We start from the raw sequence: 23819 nt of genomic DNA on the forward strand, positions 1-23819 counted from the left end.
GTGAATCTCGATACATCCATGAACGATCATCCATGACTTATATCGAACCTCTATAAAATTATGATGACATCATGTATTAATTAACTAAGTTAGGTAAATAAACTTGCAAAAATATTACTTTACCTCAAGATTATCCAACAAACCAATCACAACTTCTCATAAATATTAAATATTCATTATCATTTATCAACGTCCATACAAATTAAAATATATAAATTTACAGAAATTACCATTCTGCAATACCATTGATAAAACTTTAAATGGACCCATTAAGCAAGCTATTAATTATTTCAAAATAGCACATGTAATTCGGTAGTTCCATAAAGTTTTAACAATTTACAAACAAATACAATCTTACAAAATCTAAAACAAACCATAACAGGTATAAAATTATACATTCATATACTACAAGTTTGTTTGAGAAATAACAATAAAACATGTACATCTACTAACAAAATACATATACTAAAAAAACAATAAAATTGACATTTAATTAAATATTAAAATTTAAAAAGATAGAATTACTTACAAAAATTGATAAAATCCGTCGGTAAATCAGAACACGGATGTTGTGACCACAAAACTTCAATAAATATAACTTGTTGTGCTGATATGAGGAAGATTTGTTTTTAGGGAGGAGGGGGGGCTGATTGTTTAATTGCAGATGGGGAGAGTTGGGATTAGGAAGAAGAAGGAGAAATAGGGGAGGAGAGGGTCGGCAGAGCTGACATATATTAACTTTTTCCAACGGTTTCATCGACGGACTATCCGTCGGTGATTACATCGGTGATTCTGACGGAAACATAGACACGTCACCGTATGGATCTGCCATTTCAAATCCCTCGGTGAGTCCGTTGGTAATTTAAACGGCGAACCAGTCACGTCACTGTACGAGCACTGCACAGGCTGTCGTTTTGAATCCGTCGGTGATTCCATTGGAAAAAAATAACCCGCCAAAACCTCCACGTTAGCGACCCGCCTTTTTTTTTAATTCGGAAACTTTTCTATCCGTAATTCAGTCAGTAACTATCGACGAAAAATTCCGTCGGTAGTTACCAACTGAATTACGGACGGAAAATGGCCCGTCGGTAGTTACCAACTGAATTACAGACAAAAACGTGTCTGTCGGTAATTTCGACCTCAAATTACTGATAGAAATATTCCGTCGGTAAATTCTTTGGTATTTAGCGAATTTCTGGTAGTGATTCACATAGGATAATGAATCATCTCTTAATTACTCAAATACCTTCATATAGTTTATTTTATACCCAATATTAGTCTATTTGTTACCCTTGATTAGAATAACATGTCGTTAGGATCCAAGCATAACACTCCTTATATAAGATAACTTAATAATCTCAAATTTAAGGATCATTTGCATAACTATCACATAGGCTTTTCTATAGTCACATGTGATCTCTTTATATAGAATTCTCTTACAGGTCAGTTCAATGTGCATATTATTTAATAAGCACCTACATATTAATTTCAAGTATCCCTCTTATTATAGTTTATGAGAGCAATTGATTCATTTCATAAAACAATGAGCATATTATGCATCAATATCAACAACTCTAGTTAATATACAGTCATAATAGAATATTGACAAAGAATATTTAGAAATAATGCTTTGATGCAATAAAAATATCATAATTATAACAACTTTATAATTTTATATGCAAAGCATTTTTGTTCCACAAACTTTATTTTTACTGTAGATTCATTAATCAAATATAATTGAATATTAATAATAAAGAAAGCCTTTATTCATAATAAATATGTTTTACATGAATAAAATCAGTATTACATGTAATCAACTGATTGGCTACATGATATATTCACTAACATAAGCCATATTAGAGCTTCATCACCACTATGTGATGTTGTACAAAAAAGGCTCCTATTGAGATGATTCTAACGGCACCAAGAAAGACTGTCATCGGAGCTTGGAGAAGGTTGCACATGCCTCCCCAACATGTCAACTTTCCTCTTCATTTAATTCAATCTCTGATTCTCTAATAACTTGTTAATTTAATCTTGAATTTCATCCCACCAAAGCCCAATAAAGGCTCAATCAAGGAGGGAAGAATGGAAGGGAAAGGAAAGAGACAAATGACCCAACCATGTTAGTTCATCGTGCATGGTTAATGTTCATAATCTAAGTCATGATTTGGTGGGTTAACTTGGGTTTACCCGGGTCAATTCAATATGCATAGTCTCAATATTTTTTTAAAAAATAATATATTTAATTATTTTTTTAAGCGAAACCACATTTTTATTAGTCTTCTAGGTTGCATTTAGACCTGTCAAGTTAACGAGGTTACGTCAACTCAACTCTTATAAGATTTAATTTGAAGTTCAAGCTAAGCAAGGGGTTAAGCTAGAGGTTTCAAGGTTAACCCATAAGGTCTAGTTTAATAAAACTATAAAAAAAATCTCTCATGGCATAGATATTTTTAAAAAAATTTAAAAAATATTGTTTAATATTTTTTAGTCAAATCATGTTTCAACCAAATCAATGTTATGAATTTACATGTATTTTTTCAATGAAACAATTAGACTTGTAAGAACATTACTGATATTTCAAACCCATACATACATACATATAGTGGAAAGCTAAAAAAAATTTAAAACTTCACATGTATTAAACCAAATAATAACTACATGTATAAGAAGTTTTGTGATCTCAAATCTTTAGATATATAATTAAATAATAAATAAAATTTGTGAATTTGTAGTCCTTGTTTAATGATGGATTCTTATTATTTTTAATGGAGATATTACCATTTGTATAAAGATAAAGATCCTACATTTGTTTATTGCAAAGTGGGTAGATTATTCGCCAATTTAATTAAGAGCATAGTTGGAGACTATAATATTTTTTATTCCCCACGCAAAACATGATTAGGGGGTGAGCTGGTCCTTCTTACGGACAATGACAGCCTTCTGTTACTTTAGCACCCACTCCGAAACCTTAAAAAAGCCACTTTGGGACATTGGGGGACACAATGGCCATTCCATAAAAATAAAGGACAGGTTTCCACTTCCCCAGGGGGTTTATTTATATATTTCTTCCTTCTCTCAGAACAAAATAATAATACAATTATAAAATAAAATTACCGAAATAGGAACTACGGTCTACGTATCCGTATACCACACGCGTCGACGATCTATACGTTAGACGGCTCTATTTATTTTTTAAAAGTCTCTCAGCTTCTAAGTGGACCACGTGACCCAAAAAACAGAAAAAACCACTAGCTGTTTTATACACAAGACCAGTGGTTTTTTTAGGTTTTAAGAATGTGAACTTCCTAAAATACACTTTCCTTATATAGCTTCTTTGATGATGTACCCTCCTCGCCCAAGAACGACGTCTCTGAAACCTCACTTTGTCTCCATTAACACCCTCTCTTCTCCAAGTAAGCTTTTTTCTCTTTCTCTCTCCCTCTCTTTTTTTCCCTTCTCCTTTCTTCAAAGCTTTTTTTTTCCTTAATTTTCTCTTCTTTTTTTCTAACAAAACACACATACATAATACAAAAATATGATGGATCACCATCTCTTCCTTGTTTTTTGTTGTTGATTATTGTCTTATGACTTCACTGTTAGGTTTCTTTGGAAGAGAAAAAAATGGGGAGGGGGAAGATAGAGATAAGAAGGATTGATAATTCGACAAGCAGGCAAGTGACCTTCTCAAAGAGGAGGGGTGGGTTGTTGAAGAAAGCCAAGGAGCTGGCGATCCTTTGCGACGCAGAAGTTGGAGTCATGATCTTCTCTAGCACCGGCAAGCTCTATGATTTCTCTAGCACCAGGTCAATTTTTAAGATCTCTTTGATATATTCTTGTAGTTTCCTCTTCCACTTTAATCAATATCATCATCATCATCATCTCTTCAATATTACTTACATCATGATCTTATACTATGTATATTAATGTTTTTTTTTTCGCTATAATGCAATGCTATTATCATCATCTGTACCTTTGATTTGTGTGCTTGATCAAGTTAGCTTCTTATGGTTGTGATTTTATGAAGTTGTTTGACGTATTGATCCAAAAGTTTTGTTGGTAACTATCATCATGCAACTTGTGATGTGTGCAATAATAGGACCTATTTTGTTTGTTTGTTTTTTTTTTCTATTTTCAATTAGGAGAGTTTAGAAATGGAAGTGTTCGAGCAGAAGAGATGTTAATGTTGCTTAAATAGAGCACAACACAGCAGCTAGCACTAGAAATTTGGAAATGTTTTTAGTTGGAAGTTTCATCCGAGATATCAAGTGTTTTAGAGTCGGCATTAATTGCTGTATTTTCCCTGGAGACAGATCAATACAACTCTTCCCGTGGCAAAAAAATAAAGAAACTCACCGTGTTGTTGCATTTTTAGGACGCTCGATCTTAAGTTCAAATCCGAGTTCTTAATTATGAGGAATCTGCGTCTTCTTAATTTTAGGTTTTTCTTCTGGGGATTTGCTAAGTTTTCACAAGTTCTATTCATGGATGTGCATGATCATATATAAATATATCAAGCAGAAACTCTCTTTGCTCACAAATGTAGTAAGAATTTATAGCCCTAAATTGGTTTCCTAGCAAGCACATCAGTTTTTTCGATATCAACAATTAATTAGTTAAACTAGCGACTCATACATTTTCCAACTAACCATACATTAATTCTCCATTTGATGATCGAGCAAATTAATACATGTCTAATTAAGCTTTTCTCATATATAATGAAAAGAGCATATATATAGATATAGAATAGACTTAAATGAAGTTAGCTCCCTCCCTCGTTGAGGAGACAAATAATCGGGGCTGATTATTACAAGTGGGTGTTGGTTCGGGCACTAAGCGTAAACTTTGGAGAGATTTGGATTAGGTTTATGTATGTTTTAGAGTTTGGTTGGACTACATGTATACTTATTAGCTAGTCAGTCTTCTTAGAGAACCAACACTCATCATGGTTTAGAAGTAGTTGTGAAATTAATAACGTTAGATCAGATGGACTTGTGATCCAAATGATGAGGAAATTTCGCCAGACCTCATACAAATTAAAGATTCTATTTTACAGAATAAAAGCACCATATATATTACGCTGGTTCATTTAAGATTCACGTAACTGTAATGATCTGGATATACACAAGTGATGTGGTCTCGAATGAAACGCTGCTATGTAGAGGTTAGCTTTCGATCGATGGTGCAAATATATATAGTTCTAGCAGATCGAGGTGACAATTTAGCTGGAATAAATGGTGACTAATTGGCATGGATGGTTAGCTGATGATCTCCCATTAATTTGAGAAATTAATTAAATTGTCCTTTCCCTAGGTCGAGTAAGGAAACTAGCTAGCTAGGCCGAATTGAAGCTGTATGTATGCATGGTTTGCCACCCTCGGAATGTTAAACGAGTTTAAACTCTTAATAAACACACATTAGTTAAAGGAGAAGTTGTGTTGTAAGTGAAAGCTAGAGATTCGCCTTGAGTTAATAAGGGGCATATGAAATACATATGAAATATCCCAAATAATTATTAATTAGAGTGATTAAAAGATGATATATAAATAATTATACACGGTTTAAACTTTTAATTAATAAATTCAAACAGTATCACGCATATTTCTATAAAGATTTCGCAGCCTCACCATGCAGAATTAATGCAATGTAGAGAGATAGAGATGTAGTTAATATATAATGGTAAGAAAGGTACGTACGTTGCCTAAAAGATTTGAGTAGCTAAGGAACGCCGTCGCCGTCAGGTGGTATTTATTGTAATATCTAACTAATTAATTGAGAATAAAGGAATTCTTTATACACACAAACGCTATATATATATATATATATATATATATATATATATATATATATATATATATATATATTCCTAATAAGCTAGCGTGCGTAAAACTTTGTTTTAGAATTGATTCAGTCGATACAAATTAGTTTTAGAAGCGAGCTGGTTATTAGCTTTAGCTGTACGAAAAACATTAAAATGTCATGCTGAATCATTTCTCCGCATGACGAGGACACTTTTAGTGAATTTTCACTCTTTCGGGCTGAAAATAAATTTTAAAAAATAAAAAAATATAGTTTAATGTATTTCTAAATAAAAAAATACTTTAAAAAACAACCGGTTACTATATATATATACGGTCCAACTTCTAAGTTATATGATGTTTTCGAAAAGTTTAGTAACTCTGTGTATTATATAGTTCATGGCTTTCTAATTAAGATGATAAATTCACTTATATATCTTTATATTTTTGAATCATTTTAAATTATATACTCTTTAATGTATAAATATTTTAAAACTAAAAATATTTTTGTACCCTAGTTTTGCATAACCCTTTTAATTGTAAATTTGAAATGCAATACTTTTAGTGTTTTACATTGTTTTTAACCTAAAACAATGTAAAACTCTTAACTAACCTTCTTCTTTTTCTTTTTTAATTAAAGAGTTCATTAGAAAAAATAATTAAACTAAAATTATAATTTATTTTATCAAAACAAATTAAGATGTGATTAAGGAATATTTGAAATACGTTCATATATATGGATAAATTGACAAATTGTTTATATGCTCGTCTTGTATTCTAGCTAGGAAAATAAAAGTGTGATGATAAGTTAGCATATGCTCTAACTTGCGCGCATGTGTGTGTGTGTTAATTAGTCATATGCATCATCAAATTACAATATTGTACCTTCCAATCTTTCATGCTACATACAAATTGCCTGATAATCGATGACTTTAAAGTAAACACAAAGAACAGGCTTGTATGAAAATATGTGTGTGTGTGTGTTAATTAAAAATATATTCCTAATAATCAACTCTTGATTTTAATCCTATATTCAAAAACTTTAAATTAAAGATAAAGCTGGATCAAGGTTTGGCATGATGCATGGTGAAATGAATGATGCATTTAAACCTAAATCATAAATTAAGGATATAATAATAATAATAAAACTGTTGAGAGATTAGGATACGAAGACAGGCATATGCATGCATGCATGCATCCATAGATTTAATAAAATTCGCAAGATATATAAATGAAATGATCAAAACATACTCTGATGGTATATAATTATTAGGACACCAACGTCAGGGAGATCCTGAGTCATGAGTTCCAACTTGGAATCTCAAAAATCCTTAATATATATACAGTCATTTTAACGACGAACTCGATCTTTTCCTTCTTCCTTTCATCTGTTGAATTCTGTCAACAATGAGCAATTCCTTGGAAATCAATAGTGAAGAATCATGAATGTATTGCAGCATGGCATCTAATTAGCCGATGATTTTCCTTGAATGCAGCACATTATCAAAATACGTACAGATGCTACTGATCATGTGAAGAATAATTAATCGTTACGCTGGTGGGCCACAAACAGAGAGATTAGGTTATAATAATATTAATTAATGGATCTTAATTGTTCAGCTACGTGCATGCATTAGATTCTGAAATTGCATATATTGCACTATATCTGTGCTATCAATGATTAGCATATACTTCAAATCTCTTTTGGATCCAATATATATACATATATCTGCCTCGCTACTTTTCTTTTTCTTTGCAATCTTTGAAACCATTTTTTGGTTGAGCAAGCTAGGAAATAAGATGGAACTATACTAGTGAGATAAAACTTATAAAGTCTAAAAGTAAATGAATATAACTTATAAAGTATAAAATTAATTACACACGAGGCTTGTAGCTCAGTGGCCTTGGCAGGCTTTGCCCTGCCTGAGTGCCCTGGTTCGAGCTCTCGTGTGTACCCAGCACATGAGGGTTTAACTGTTGTGGTCAATTCGTGTGACTTGTTCCGCTCCCGTCCCAGGTTCGACCCTCTATGTGTACGCCTGTCACCCCCATGATGCCTTACCTGCTCCTGGGCTTGCAGGATGTCTAGCGGGCCGTGAGGAATAGTCGTGGTGCGCGTAAGCTGGCCCGGACACCCCACGTAAATCAAAAAAAAAAAAAGATTCATACAAGCTAATCCGAATATCTATATTAATAAAAAAAAAATCTAAGTAATGCGGATACGTTGTGTAAGAGTCAAATTGAGTAGACTATAAACTCCAGGCACAACCTCTCTGCCTAAGAGAAATATTTTGTTGATAAAACTCATCAAGCTTAATTCTAAGCCAAGAGTTAGGTAGGACCCCAACAAGGTAGAGGCAACATCTCTCGAAGAGAGACTATTTGTAGATAAAATCCAACAAGCGTATGGATAAAAAAGTTCAGGTTCAATGCAAAAATAACTCCTCTATAGAAACCTAGTTCTTGACGTGCAAGGGCGGAGCCACAAAAGAGCCAAATTAGAAACAAAAATTTAGAGAGGGAAAAAGTTAAAACTTACTAATTTTAGGGCTAAAATTTATAATTATTCAAGGGAGAGGCAGGGGAAAATATAATTTTTACAATCTCCTACATCTGTTTCAATTTACGTGGCTGAGAAAAAAAAAATTATTATAAGTCAAAACTCTTAAAAGATAAAAAAAAAAAAAAACATAATTACAAGTAATCTAAAATATTTAATCTTTATTTATTCAAGTGTCGTTCGAAGTCAATTTTGGAATAGTTTTGTGATAATGAAACCAACCAACAAAAAACATCAAGGCTGCAAAGACCAATACACCAATTGTTATAGAATACAATTGTAATTCACTAGTTATTTCTGAAAAAAAAAAAAAAACCGGAAATTATTTGTATTCCTCGAAAACTTCCACCCACATCACCATTCAATATTTCTTGGTCCACTATTGGCCAAACTACTTTGATGCTAGGCCCAACGTGAGTAGGATCGCTTAGCCATGCTTCATAATTGGAAAAACAAGCACCGTGAAAATACATGCCACTAAGCCAAAAAAAGATGACGGAGAGTTGGTCGAAATCAGCACTAGAGACTTTTTAGAAGATCTCTTCCAAATCACTGGTATGGCTATCAAAAGGCTATTATAAATTTTATATAAAAAAATTAAAAAAATTTAGTAATATTGTGTTAGAAAAATAAAATAGAAACATCAAAAAAGTCTAATAACATTGAAAATGAGAAATAAAAACTGAAATTATTTTTAAAAATAAAAAAATAAAATACAATTCATAAACTAAACAAGAAGAAATAACAATAAGTAAGAAAAATATTTATTTTTTTAAGAGAAGCTCTTACATCATTTTTATTAGTTTGGAAAGAACTTATCATTGAGTTTAAACTATTTTTAGAGCAAAATCTCCTCAACCAAAATTCATCATACATCGTGAAAACATCTAATATAACATGTTTTAAACAAAGACTTCTTAGTCTGAAACCATTCAACTCCACCATGAACACGCCTTTCTATGCAAACTTTAACCATAATAATTAAACCGCACACAATAAAAATCACTATAAATGATTGTGATACCAACAGATGCAATGGAGTAAAGAATAATAAAATTTGTGACAAATTAAAACTTTCATAGACTAACAGAATTTAAGTCAAAACTCACAAAATCAAAAACATTATGAGACATTCAAAGTATTTAATTTTTATTTATTAAAAAGTTATTACAACCTTTTATATTGAAAAACTAGAAAACCTTAATATTACTTAAATATGAAATTTAAAATAATTTCATTTTAATAGAAAAAATAAAATTTCGAAACTGAAAAAACTGACATCAGTTAAGTAAAAGTTTCAAGTCAACATAATCCATTCATCTTTCGTCAAAACACATGGTGTGCTAGAGACTCTCATCAATATCTCATGCTAACTAGGAGTCAAAGAGGAGACATAGTTTATAATTAAACTCTAGAAGCACCCTCTCTTTCAAGTTCATGGACTTCTTTCAACCGTATCAATATTCCCAGGGTAGTTTGACTTTGATTGTTCATAAATTATTTTATCATGTCAAACCTGCACAGTCATGAAATCGACGTTGTACCCCAGATGCTAATAGGCCCTTTGTTTACTCGAGTGAAAGTTCATACATAATGCAGAGGGTCTCATAAAATGCAGCTCGCTACATCCTGTGTGCAAAATGAAAATTTCCAATTAAAATGCAATACAGACAAGTGAAAACAAAGCATCAAACTGGGGTTCAAGTTCCTTTCACTAATATCAATAGAAAACTCGAATGCATTACAAGCATGCTTTTTGCTAACAAACAAACAAACAAACAAGTAGGGCTAATGTAACAAATTCAATGTGTTCGTCAGAAGTTTCAGATAGCACAAGTCAAATATCAGGTTTAGATACTGAAAACATATATATACAGTAGACAGCTGCTCATTCTCCTTCAGTAAATAATATCAACACAGCATCAACAACTAGGATATCGACAAGAGCTTGCTGTGATTTGGTCGTCTTCTAATCCAGTCTAATTTAATTCTGTTTATATATCCAACCTCAAGTTTCTTCATCCACTCTTGGTTGGGTCTTGGACTTACTTGAAGGACTATTACAGATCCGAGATGACATGCTTTAGTTGCACCAATGTATCAATAATAGGATCTAACAAACAAGATGAGATTACAGATTACTACGTTTATCTTGGTTTTGGGGGTGGGCGGGTGGCTGTAATCCATGTATTTGCTCTACTTGAAACTGTTAAGATCTGGTAGAAAATCATGTCAGTCTCATATAGAGTGGTTTATCAACACCAAAAACTTCAGATTGCTGGAAAGTGTATTAGAGAGGTTGACCACAAGGTTTTTGTAAGATCTCAATCACCCTAATGAAGAAATGTAAAGGGGAAGCAATATACAGAACTCAGATAATTTCGTTTTCACAACATATAGCTACAAAATTGTCAGGAAGGGATAAGTACTCTAAATGAAGCTCCAGATATGCAGCATTTAAGAACAAAGCTTCATTTTACGAATTTGGATATAGCTCACGAATAATCTTTAGCAGTATTCAAATATTGCTATTTTACTATGGAAGCAGCAAAAATCCACAGCCTTATGCATCCGCACAGAGGAGTGAAAGCTGTTCATTATTAAGTAGTTTGGAAGGTGTCCCTTCTTCCTGTGAATGGAGAGTCAACAATTCAAGAAGTTGAAAACTTGGGAGTCTATCTGCTGCTAATGAGTGTAAGAACATCTTAGTTGCGCATTTTCAGATGTCAGTTACTTGCCATTTTCCAACAGATATTTCCTTCTTTCATCTCTCCTTAGAATTGCCTTGGTCTAGCCCTAAATCTCACACATGGTCTAGCCCTAAATTTCACACATAGGCCTTATAAATTTTATTGAACCAACAATCCACATAATTTAAACTCCTAAAGATGCCGCAGCAGCTTTTCCAAGTACTGAAGACAAAACCATAAAATTATGGATTTTCACCTAATTAAAATGCAAAATATTACAATTCATATTATAAAATTTCCAAACATAGCAAGTCTATGCTTTCTGCACAATCATACAATAAATGATTGCAAGTAGTTTGTTATACACATTTCATCGGTACACAATTCTTGACAGTGTCAGACGAAGAAAAATAATGAAGAGGGAAGAGAGTACAATAGGAAGTGAGCTTCCCTTTTCCACCCCATAAAAGAAAGAATGGTTAAAACTGACGCGAGATCTATCAACATCAAAACCAGCATCAAATAAAACAAGGATTGGAAACTTATCTTGAGATGGTGCTCCAATTGCTATCCACTTGCAGACTAGATTTTCTTTATGGATATTCCACTGGTAGCTCAAACTCCTATAGCCAGGACAACTCGAATGACTTCTTCCACACATGAATGATATAGTTTAAATGTGTCCATTCTGCTTCGTCGAGAAATTATCCTTGCGGTGATTCCATACATTTTGTTCTTAAATGTTATTAGAAAGCATTCACATAGAACACGGCACCCATCCCTGATGCAATATAAATCTGCTCTTGCAGCATGAAATCAGTCATTGAACGATACAACAAATCAAAAGAGGTGCATCATCTAATGGGCAACCCAACCTCAGAACTCAAGGTATTTCAGTACCCAGTGAATTTAGATTTTATGACTTCTAACAAAATTTGATTTGCCTGATTTTTGCCACATTTATACATAAAATTTGGGTATGCATTAAAAAGAATATGTAGATTTTGATTGACTACTTTTACTTCAGAGAAACAGCTTACACATCTCTAGTTTTTCAACATTGCATTTTCATCAAAGATAGCTTCAAATACAATCATCATGTTGAACTTTGCTTTTGCTACTTTAAACAATGCTATTACCAACATGAGCAACAAATACAGCTCTTTTCTTTTCTTTTTTGTTTACAATAAAAGATACTGTATTTAACAATTTTGTATTTCAGCTAAAAGTCTGCACCTAAAGTGCGAGCTATACTTACAAACATAGCATTATGACATCCAAGGGTTGAGATATTTTGTTTCACAAAAGGAGTTAATAAAGTAAGAAAATCTTAATGTTTCTGGTAATTTATCTGTAGTATATGTTAACTAACATGGGCCATCTAACTAAAGAAAGTATCAGGCATAATGAGGCTATAAAGAATGGAACTGAAGATACAGTTGTACAGACTACAGATAAGATGTGTCACATCTAGGACATGGCCTTTGATATGATTGCAAAGAGGCAAAGAGCCATTTGAACATGAACATAAAAAATTGTCGCAAATTACAAAACCAGTATAGTTCCCAGTTCTACTATTGCTGAAGGAAATAACATATCAATTTTTTGAGTCCAGAATGACTTAGGGATGACGAACAGAAACCAATTATATTTCTCAACTGGATTCTGATATTTTAGCACATGATAAATACAAAAAAAAAAAAAAAAAGACAATGACAATGGGAATGCCTGGTGTTCGCTGCATGAATGTACTGTCTACTATAGATATCCTCCAAGTTAAAAGCAACAGGAAAATGAAATGCCAAAATCGTGCAGCAAAATCAACTAATATTGAAGTTCAGTTCATACCAATGAAGAGTACTTCATTAAGCTTCAAACTATTGACAGGAAATCAGCCTTGTATTATCTGTTATAAATTAGCAGGATAAACACACATTATATGACAACATTCATGTATTCAGGCTTAGGCAAAGCATGAAACAACTGATTAAATAAATATAACCACCTGAATAGATAAATAGTATTATGTCAAAAATTATCATAAAGCACATGAACTCAACACAGCCAAGCCTTATTGATTGATTCAAGTTATAAGGTGTAGCTACATATCTTACACTGGACCTCTGCTAACTGCAACTGTCCTTTATCCAGGATTGGGACCATTTCTGTCCTTTATCCGGGATTGGGACCATTTGCATGACGATAGAACTCACAAGACATTTTATCAGTAGCAAGAACAATAGATGACATCTTGAAGCACATTTGTGTGAAGATACTAAACAAAAAAAAAAACACTTCCTAGTTTTAGAGAGAAAAATTGGGGGAGAGCTACATGGATATCAGAGAGGGGGAGGTCATCAGACACAGAAAAGAAAAAACATGGTGTAATAAATCATAACCATTACATGGAGATCAGAGAGTGGCTTCTCAGCCTTGAAACAGATAGATGTTTTTTTTATCTATTTCTCTTCAGATGTGTTTTCATAACAATAGAAGCCAATTACTCTTCATTTTGGTGTGTGCATGTTGACCACAAAAGTTAGCAATTCCACTAAATTGCGCATTACATTTGCTAGTTCTGGCAAAGGGAGACAGCAATGTTGAGACTGCAACTGCAAAACTTGCAAGAAAATCATCGGTATGATCCATTCCCTTTGACCAATGTTGTTTTATATGAGATATATGAACATAACGAGTGACATCAGAGTAATTGCAACAGACTAAACATGAAAAACTGAAACTTCTGATGGCGCATGCTATTATTTAAGGTTGAATATGAAAAACTGAAACTTCTGATGGAGCATGCTATTATTTAAGGTCAGATGCTTGCAGGTATCACTAGTGTCCACGTGACAATTTAGTCACAAAAAAGATTCACTTGTGTCACACTGAAAAAGTTCATCTCAGTCACCTGAAAAGAATGTCAACATTGTGCATCAGGAGCAAAGGGGGGCACATGAAGGCATCAGCCACACATCCTCTCCTAAACATATTCAAGTAGTGCTGGTCTTGTTTAGGACCCCCAGAAATTTTATCAGTGTTAAACCAATGACTTTTAAGCCAATTAAACAATTTCAATAAACTATCTGCAACTTTTAAAACTAGAGCAAGTAATTTCCATAATGTCTTTCGAAGATTAACTAAACAACTAGAATATTTATTTTATGTACAAACAATGGAAAACTAAGGAAACATGAATAGACCCGCACAAGTGAGGAAAGGACCAACTGTTTTCTCATAGTAGAACTAAACAAGAAAAATAACCATGAGAGGAAAAGATTTGCATCTGAACAAAAAGGAAGCATCCGCAACAGCTTAATGCTATTGAAAAATCCTTCAGAAACTGAATACTGTAAGAGGATGAAATGAATTATTGCTTTTCACTATATGCCTAGCTAGCAAAGTTTACATTTCCATATGATGATAGCAGGCAAATGATGGGTGAAGAACTTTCTGGTTTAAGCGTAAAGGATTTGCAGAATTTGGAGAACCAGTTGGAAATGAGTCTCCGGGGTGTTCGCATGAAAAAGGTTTGAAATTCCTAAAACCCCAGTGTGCAGTAAATTTCCAAGATGTGGAGCACATTCATCTCACTGATACTGATATTGATTTCATCAGGACCAAATTTTAATGGATGAAATACTAGAACTAAATAGAAAGGTAGGCCTGTAGACAAAAGCTACTAACTTCCTTTACATAAGTTTTTTAATTCAAGTAGCTGAACTTGATGTATCTGTTGCAGGGAAACCTCATTCACCAAGAAAATATGGAACTCTATAAGAAGGCAAACCTAATTTGTCATGAAAATCAAGAATTGTATAAGAAGGTAGAAGTTTGAGCGTGCAGAAACTTATTTGCAAAATATTGATTCAAACCATCAATACCTTAGTCCTGAATGAAATTGTAAGGTGTTTTATTCCACCCTCATCAGCATATTTTCACATCCCAGGTTTATGGAACCAGAGAAGTAAATGGAGCAAACAGGAATTCCCTTCTCACAAATGGTCTGGGCATGGGAGAGGAATCACATGTACCTGTCCATCTCCAGCTTAGCCAGCCACAGCAACAAAACTATGATACACCAGCAAGTGCTACAAAGTTGGGGTATAATTTCGTCCATACAAGTACTTTGTGAGCTATCAATTACTTTATCAGTCTTTGATGCCAAACTTTTGTCCCCTAAAACTGCAGCAGACTACAACTGCATTAGCGAAGAAGTTGCGTGATGCATCGTCACCAGGAATGGGTATTTAATGGCCCATAAATTAAAAGACCATGCTTCTATTATTGCACAGTGGTATGCGTGCCAATAACCATTAAGAGCATGCTTTGGTTAGACATGACCAATGGAAAAAACTTCTGCACTGTGTGCTGATCAAGACAGCTACTTGTGTAAAAAATGAGATAACTGTAATAAAGAGAAGTGACATTGGACTGCGTTTTTAACACATTTTTTAAAATGACTTTAATCTTCAAAAATGGGTGGGCAGAATTAGAAGTCATGCATACTACCATAAGCAATTTTATTTAGGATGACATTTGATCAACTCACAACATACCGATAACACCAGGTAGGTACTTTAGGAAAATAGTAATTTGCTGACAGGGAAGCAAATTTAACAAGATACTTCAGAAATTTGTGGGGACATATACTGCATACTAACTTTGATTTCAACTATGTTTAAATTTAAGAAAATCATTGAATGCAGTGGCATAATAGTCTACCTTGTTCATTTCATAGGAACAGTTACAATCAATGAACAACTCACTTTCTATAAAATAAAAAGTTTCCAGACAGAACAACACATGGCACTCAAAGACAAAAATACCCTTTGTTGGTCAAATTTACAGAGGAGAAGATAAAAAGAACATGTCAACAACCACTTAGTTACAGGAAGGAGAGGGTGCAGGGGCTCGATAATGTGTGTTTTTAATGTTAGAAGCAGTGTTATTGCAAGTAGACTAGATAAAGAAGTTTCTATGAACCATGACTAGCAAAACTAAATCATGCCACGTGGAATGTGGAAAAAAATATGTGCTGCTTGTTATTCCTAAAGAAAACCTTTCTGTATGATACCAACTACACTTCTGATGCAAAATTTGAATGACAGAAAATTCAGTGATTCCAAAATGCAAAAGCCCTCGGATGCGATAGAAGATGCACCTCCATTATATGCCTTTTGGTCATACAAAATTCATATGGCTAAAGTGAAAGGAGAAGAATTCTTTCATCAATAAAAACATTAAGTTCCAGATGATAACTCGAATGCCAAATATGAAAGAGCAGCTGGGGCCTGGCTAATATCATCTCTTGTTCAAGGTTGGATTCTGATGCTGTCAGTTCAGTTTTGTAAGAAAGTTTAGCAGTACAGAAAACAGGTTTCCCTTCCAAATGACGCACAACTGAGAAGAACATCAAAGTTTTGGAATAATTTGGAAAATAAGATTTCAGAAACAGGTTAGTGGTGGTTGTTAAGTCCCCTACAAACAGGTATTACAGATTCAGGTTTGTTCTCATCTAGGACAAAAATGCATATAAGAATAAGAGTGTAAGCTCTTGATTTCTAGACCTCAAATTCTAAAGGATCATTTTTTTTAAGAATATTCTTCGTTTGAAAATATTTCAGTGGTACATTTTCAAAAATGTCTGTTGATGTTCTCCAATATTTTCCATCCAACTAACAAATAATAGTCTAAAAATAGTTATTTGGAAGGTTTACACATAATTCATTTCTAAACAGTAAAAAGGGGAAATGAAACAGAGACATAAAGCTCGTTTAAGTTACATTTGGCCAGAAAATTGTGTTAATTCCTATAGGGAAAATTTCTGAGAAAGAGTTGAACAAAAGTTGAATCACTTTTTGATACAAAGTCAGGGATTATCTGGTGGAGCACGAAATTTTTTGGCATGGTCATACAACTTCTCACAATTTACCATACTAAAATTATATTTTTTTTATGTAAGAACTTGGTAAGTTTTCAACAAGAAGAAAAAAAAATAACAAATTTTATAAAAAATAAAATAAAAAAATCCGATGTGTCCAATATATATTAGATGATAAATTGATGATGTAAAATGAAAGTTTTTGTCATGGAAACTATAAAAGACTAATGAGAACAACAAGAAGAAGAATATAAGAGTTTGATGCTAGAAGGAGAATAAGAGAAAAGGTCAGTGTAAATAACAGTAAGAACACGAAACTATGTCAAAAGAAATATATAATTAACATTTCGTGATATCTCATATAAGGTTATGACTGTTAAAAGCAATAAAGACGAGAACAAGTAAATCAATCATTTCATACATGCATGATTATGTATGTACAAGTATTTTTCTCTTTAACATAAATTAAGAATTTCTCAATATAGAAACAAAAATAATTAGTGCATAAGAATAGTGTCCCCTCTATTAGCATATGTTTTTCAAAATTGGGAGCTCGTATCCATGCTTGGTATTCATACCATGTCGGACTCCAATATATTTCATAAAAATTCAATGCATGCACACATGGTAGTTATTTGACTTTTGAAACAAACAACTAAACAAACACTCAAGAATTCAATTTACTTAATAAAATAAAAACACTAAGGTGCATTATGGTTAATTGTGTTGTGTTGTGCTTTGAAACAAAGCAATTAAACATCATTGATAATAAATTGTGATCTCATGTTGTGAATAAATTTATTGTTGTGCTATTTGAATTAAAATGAACATAAAGGGTATAAAATTAATATAAGGATTTTAATAACTAAATTAATTATTAAAAAATTGACATTACTATTTTAAAGTTGAAATATGATATTCATTTAATATAAATTTTAATACATTTATTTCAATTTAAAAATCTTATAAAAATTATCTTTTTATATATCTCATATTATAATGTATAACAAGATGAAATGCATAAATAAAAACTAAATGCAAGTTCATTTAAATGAAAATTATATTCTCTCCATCCCAAGGAGATTGTGCTACTTTTCATTTTTGTTTGTCATAAAATGATTGTCCGATCAAAACATTTAATTCATGAAATTTTTTGCAATACCCCTAATTAAAGTCCATTTGTAAGGTATCTATAATTAAATGTAAGATAAAAGATGAAAATTATACTCCTTCCATTCCAAAAAGATTGTCTTGCTGTCTATTTTTGTTTGTCCCAAATGATTGTTTGATAAGAACATTTAAGTCATATTTTCCTAATTCATAAATAGATGAGTCTTTTACTAACATTTTTAGTTCCATTAAAATTTTAAAAAAAAATTTGATTGGTATCACCCATGATTTTATCTTATATGTGTTGCAAAGTATCACAAATTTTGGAAAGAACCAAAATTCTAAATTTGATGTGGGATGATCTAGCATTTCTTCATTCATTCCCATCCGATCAAGAAGGTTTTTTTTTTGTTTGGTTCCGGTATCAATTCAGGATTCAATATCGAATTTCTTTCTAAGACCAAAATGGAGAATTCTCCAATCCAAATATTTTCTATGCGAGATTTTTTTCTTATCGATAATATCATCTTCTGCTAGATGCTTATTGACAGGGATACCTCCCAACATATCAAATAATTTGCTTTTATCTATTCTGTAATTATAAAACATCTCTTGCTTATTATTTAATTGGAATGGTAATTCATAAATAGATAAGTCTTTCTTATCTTCATAATTAATGGATTTATATAATAAAATATTATATCTATAGTATTTTTTAAAATTATGTTTTTGGTTAGATAATGAATCTTCTTCAAAATTATTTTGTATTTCATAATGAATTAATTGGTCTTTTTTCATATAAATTCCATTTATTTAAATCTTTATTTTGAATCATATATTGTTGATTCATTTTATTTTGCTATTTTTGCGATATTAAACTAGACCATCTGATCTAAGATAAATCATATTTATATTAATAATTACTTACCTAGTTTTTTCATTCATTCATTACAGAATTTTTAAAATTTATATCATTTAATTTGAATTGAAATCTTTCTTAGACTCCAAAATAATCTTTTATTTCATTCTTAAGAAAAAGAGATGCTCCATGATAAACAAATCTTAACTTATATAGGTTAATAGCTTGGACTTGTGATAATTAGTCAAATACATATACTTATGCCAAGGAGGTTACATTATAAAAAATCTTTGAGTTCTTATTAAAATTACTATAATTAAATGCCTTTTATAAATTACTATAATTAAATACCTTTTTTATAATCGAGATAAAGTGAATTAGTGTATTTTGATTTGTTTTATCAATTCTTTTGTGATTATCTTTTTTATTATACATATAAATGTATTTGTTAATCATTTTTCTTGGTGGTTCAAGAAAAAACTGTACATTGATCCTCAAAATATTAATAATAGCGAGAAGGATATTTATATATATCTTTTCAATCAAAAATTTTATAAAAAAATATGATTTACGGACTAATTGAGCATTGTTTCTTTTTAATATCTGTAAAATACTTTTTGATGATTTTAATTTTAATCTTTTAGCATTGTAAGTTGTTTTGTCGAATCAATTGCTCTAGACCTTTGGTCTCTATCCGGACTCAATGACAAAAATAGGATCACTTATTATGGACTTGTTGAGAATGATTCTGATCTAGTTCATGGCCAATTAGAAGTAGAAGGTGCTCTAGTGAAATCCTCATGGATAGAAAAAGATTGCATTCAGTTTAATAATGATCGAGTGACATTACTTCTTCGGCCCGAACCAAGGAGTCCTTGGCCCTTGCGAACAGCTTGATGCACTATCCTCCTTCAACCTTTTAGCGAAATGCAAAAAAAAGGAAGGAAAATCCATGGAACAGCCACGTTGTCTCCACCCGTATGAACTACAAGATCACCTAATGGACAGCTTCGGCATCCAGGGGTCGTGGAGCGACTATAGAACCTTGTTCAATACGTGGAACACATTATCTGTCCGCTCTCAAGTTGGGTAGTAAGGGTCGGAGAAGGGCAATCACTCATTCTTAAAACCAACATTCTTAAGACCAAAGAGAGGCGGAAAGGGGGGGAAAGCTCCTTGTTCAGAAATCATTTTTTTTCTTTTCTTTTGTATTTTTTTCTATTTGATTTCTTATTGTCTTTGTTCTGGCATTGAGATCTTTCTTCTTTTTCTATCAGGGAATAGTTTATCCAATCCATAGATCAAATTGAAGTGGAAAATTTATGAATTGTCCGATTATTGATTGGTGAATTTTTTACATTAAGATTATAGAGAGAGGGTTACTACATCTATAGAGGCATACAAGTATTTGATTATCAATAGCCTACGAAGTGGTAATTCAAAGATCTTTAACCAATTGAAATTATGCACATCTGATCTTACTTGGTATTAAAATAGTTTATTGGCGGGCTAAGACTCGAGGCCCTAAGAATCATCATCCTGTTAGGTTAAAAGCTGCTTTGAAAGTAGGGGGCTAATAACTTCAGTTATAACTAGGAGACAATTAGACTCATCTTATATAGGCTAATGCAATTAACGAGTTAGAAGATGTTGCTCATGACTGGGTCTTGAGAAAAGTTGGATTTGAAGCCTTCACATGAGACAGAAGCCTAGCAAGCCTGATATTTTGAAGCCTCTTATTCTGATCCTTAGGCTAACTATGACTACTCAGAAATCACATAAGAGAAGCAAGGTAACCGAATTGCCCAAGCTTAGGACAATGAGCGTCCAGAGTAACTTGTAAAAGGGTAAAACCAAAATTAGAAAGAATCGACTAAAAAGTTTGTTCCATAGGCTTTCATGAATGGGCTCATGACTTTCAGAGTCAAAATCATTCGAAAGAACATTCTTCACACTTCAAAAAAAAAAAGACAGAGACAAGAAGTAAGATTGAAATTTAGTTTATGCAAGCAATGTCTTTTAGCCGAGCCTTGTAGTGGTATACTACTTCATGTAATTCATGTAATTTTCCACTTTATCATTATCAAACTAGACCTTTGCTTTTGAACAGGGGTTTAAGGAGGAAAAGACTGGCCAAAAAGCCATTCCTCAGCTTGCAAACGTTGGACCCCTTGGAATGATGGCAAACTGAGGAACAGGGTATAGAGAGAATTCCATATTTGGCTTCCCATCAGACTATTCGGACCAATCGAAAGCATTGCATAAGAGGAATGTGGGTTAGTGGAAAAAATCCAACTACATAGGACCAACATCTAACAGTATAAGCTTGGAGGTCCTGGCCTGAAAAGATTGCCTTCTCTTGTATTCTCTTCACGATTTCAAGAAGACCAAGGCCATAGGCCCTGTACACAGGTAGTAAATACAGGAAAGAGGACTGCATCTTATATCTTATATAAAGAAATAGAAGCACGAGGTCTGGTCCAAGGAAGCAGGACTTCATATTACTATTATAATTTGATTTAAGGTACCTGACGTAAATGGATTGTTATTAAGGTGTGATGATAATAGTTGAATGCATTTTTTATTTTATTTTTTTGGAGAATAATTGAATGGTTGAAATGGTAAAATAGCTATACGGTAAATAGATGTAGTGTATAAAAAGGATATTGCGGCATGGTAAGCAATAAAAAGGATATAGTTTTGTAATTGAATGGTTGAAATGATAAGATTGGTTGCTTACTAAAAAATGCAATAATCTTCCAAGAGATTTAGAGTACTATTGCCACTCCTACAAATCTCTATATCATTTGCTTTGAGACAATACGTGTTAAATTTAAAATTATGGCATGGCATAAGTTATTTGCGGGTGACAAGGCTATGCAATTAGAAAGTCAATAAAGAACTAAAGTGAGAGTTTACAAAACTACAGTTAGAAGGGTTATGCTCTACGGTAGCAAGAGCTAAACAGTGAAGAAGCAAAATGTTCATAAAATAAAACGGGAATGATATAGATTTTGGTAGGAACAGAAAAAACAAAAAGAACAAATTGTCTAGACTGTATTTTACGTGGTTTCCATGACAAACTTGATTTTAAAGAATCAAGTTCTGCCTTATGAGATTAATCATTCACAAACACAGTGATCATAGAGCAATAAATGTCATAAAATAAGGTGAACTGGTGGAGATCTAATGAAAGATCGGTGTGTAAGAAGCTGACAACCATGTCCAAATTAATATACTATGAATCAATCAATCATATTAAAAACTGAAATCAAAGTAAAGCAGCAACACAACAGTTTAAACTTCAAGAGTGAACCTTGCTATACGCTGTACGGACACAGGCAAAAAGAACATGATACTTGAGTACTTACCTAAAAGCGAAAAGCATCTCGCTTCCAATCCAACTCCGTTGCTACTCTAAATATCTTCTGCAAGTGTTTCAAAATAAGAAAAACAAATATCAAAAACAAAAACAAAAGGACAAAAATAAAAATAGAAGGATATACACCAGACGAAACAAAAAAAAAAAACCATTCTTCTTCGTTTAACTGCCGAAAAAATCTCATAATTAACGAAATGGGAGTTTGCAATGAGTGTAATGATGTCAAAAATTTAGGTTTTGCTTATTTTTCTTAAAGTTTCTCAGCAAACAAAAGGATCGACGCATTTTGTTGATCCGACACGATACACACCCAACGCATGCAACATTGAAAAGGCACAAATAAGAACAAAATTGATGGTTCCTAAACCATTTAAACGACAACTTACTGTGAAGAAAGCAGCATTTGATCGATCGTGAATATCAAGCTGACAAAAGGTTTAGAAAGAGCCAAGTGAATTTGCGTAGATCAGAAGTGGATAAAACTGAGATCAGAAGAGAAATTCGGGCAAATCTCGGTGGGAAAATCGGAGCGAAACAAGAATTAGAAGCTTCAAGTAGATTAGAAGAGATCTGCTTCATTTAAGGAGACATGACAATTTGCGTTGAAGAAGATAGAGAGACGTTGGGGGCGGGGGGGTATGAAAATATTGTATAGCCAAGTATTTGCAGAGGCAAGGCACCGTTTTTAAAGTGTTTTTTTAAAATAAATTAATTATTATTTATTTAAATTAGTATTTTTTATATTTTTAGATAATATTAATATATTTATTCAAAAATTAATTTTAAAAAATAAAATAATATTGTTTTAAGTAAAAAGCAATAGTTAACGTAGTAATAATAAACGAGAGGTCTAACCGGAGATGGCCCACTCAATCTATACACGTAATCAAATAATCCGGTGTACTTTTTGCTTAAAGAAAGAAAGAAAGAAAAACAAATTCAAATGTCGAGGAGGTTCAGATTCTCCTAAAATGGTTTTTCTTCGTTTCGGGGACATATGCCTTTTTACTGTGGGTAGCACATTGGTTTACTATTCAATCGGCGCCCAGTTATATCTTCACCGCGCGTTATGATCATGTGCGCTGCAACCAGGTAGAATCGCAGGTTTTAGTTTTTTTTTTTTTTTTTTTTTTTTGATGTTTCGACATTAATAATAAATTTTAAATATAAAAAAATATTTTATTTTAATATATTTCAAAATAAAAAATACTTTAAAAATCAACATTTACCACATTAATACTAATTTTTTAAAAAAACACTTTCAAGCCATCATTAATCCTTAAAAAAAAGAAACTATGTTACTTGAGATAGATTATAAAGTTTAAATGATGTGTCGGGAAAAAAATAATTTTGAAGAAAAAATAATTATTTTTTAATGACCACTTGAATGCAAAATACCATAAAATAAAGTATAAAATTTATATAAATAAAAATTAAATTACAAATACTCAACTATAAACATACATAAAAGTCATTTCACACGGTTTACATATCAGTATATCTCATGTAGTTTTAAACAAACATCATATTAAT

General features: G+C 32.3%; 1 protein-coding gene and 1 long non-coding RNA gene across 7 annotated transcripts; one reads left to right on the forward strand and one right to left on the reverse strand.

Moving 5' to 3' along the window:
- Window positions 1-3348: 3348 nt before the first annotated feature.
- LOC133695271 (MADS-box transcription factor 23-like) lies at window positions 3349-15497 on the forward strand. 3 transcript variants are annotated; one of them, XM_062117186.1, is made up of 9 exons: window positions 3349-3419; window positions 3607-3809; window positions 11861-11939; window positions 13628-13689; window positions 14482-14581; window positions 14670-14711; window positions 14794-14877; window positions 15001-15155; window positions 15243-15497. In XM_062117186.1, the coding sequence occupies exons 2-9, from the start codon at window positions 3628-3630 to the stop codon at window positions 15259-15261; spliced, it is 723 nt and encodes a 240-aa protein (XP_061973170.1). In that variant the 5' UTR covers window positions 3349-3419; window positions 3607-3627; the 3' UTR covers window positions 15262-15497. The 3 variants fall into 3 exon arrangements, with proteins under 3 accessions (XP_061973170.1, XP_061973171.1, XP_061973169.1); XM_062117187.1 differs by having other exon boundaries at window positions 15246-15497; XM_062117185.1 differs by having other exon boundaries at window positions 15001-15497.
- Window positions 9646-22946, reverse strand: LOC133695272 (uncharacterized). 4 transcript variants are annotated; one of them, XR_009842414.1, is made up of 5 exons: window positions 22673-22946; window positions 22276-22332; window positions 14936-15236; window positions 12900-14841; window positions 9646-11848 (listed from the first exon to the last, which is right to left on the reverse strand). It is a non-coding gene; the product is annotated as an uncharacterized LOC133695272 (long non-coding RNA). The 4 variants fall into 4 exon arrangements; XR_009842416.1 differs by having other exon boundaries at window positions 9646-12957; XR_009842412.1 differs by having other exon boundaries at window positions 9646-14841.
- Between the last annotated feature and the right edge of the window lie 873 nt (window positions 22947-23819).

The sequence above is a fragment of the Populus nigra genome, chromosome 5 (assembly GCF_951802175.1).
Source record: "Populus nigra chromosome 5, ddPopNigr1.1, whole genome shotgun sequence".
Lineage (NCBI taxonomy): Eukaryota > Viridiplantae > Streptophyta > Magnoliopsida > Malpighiales > Salicaceae > Populus > Populus nigra.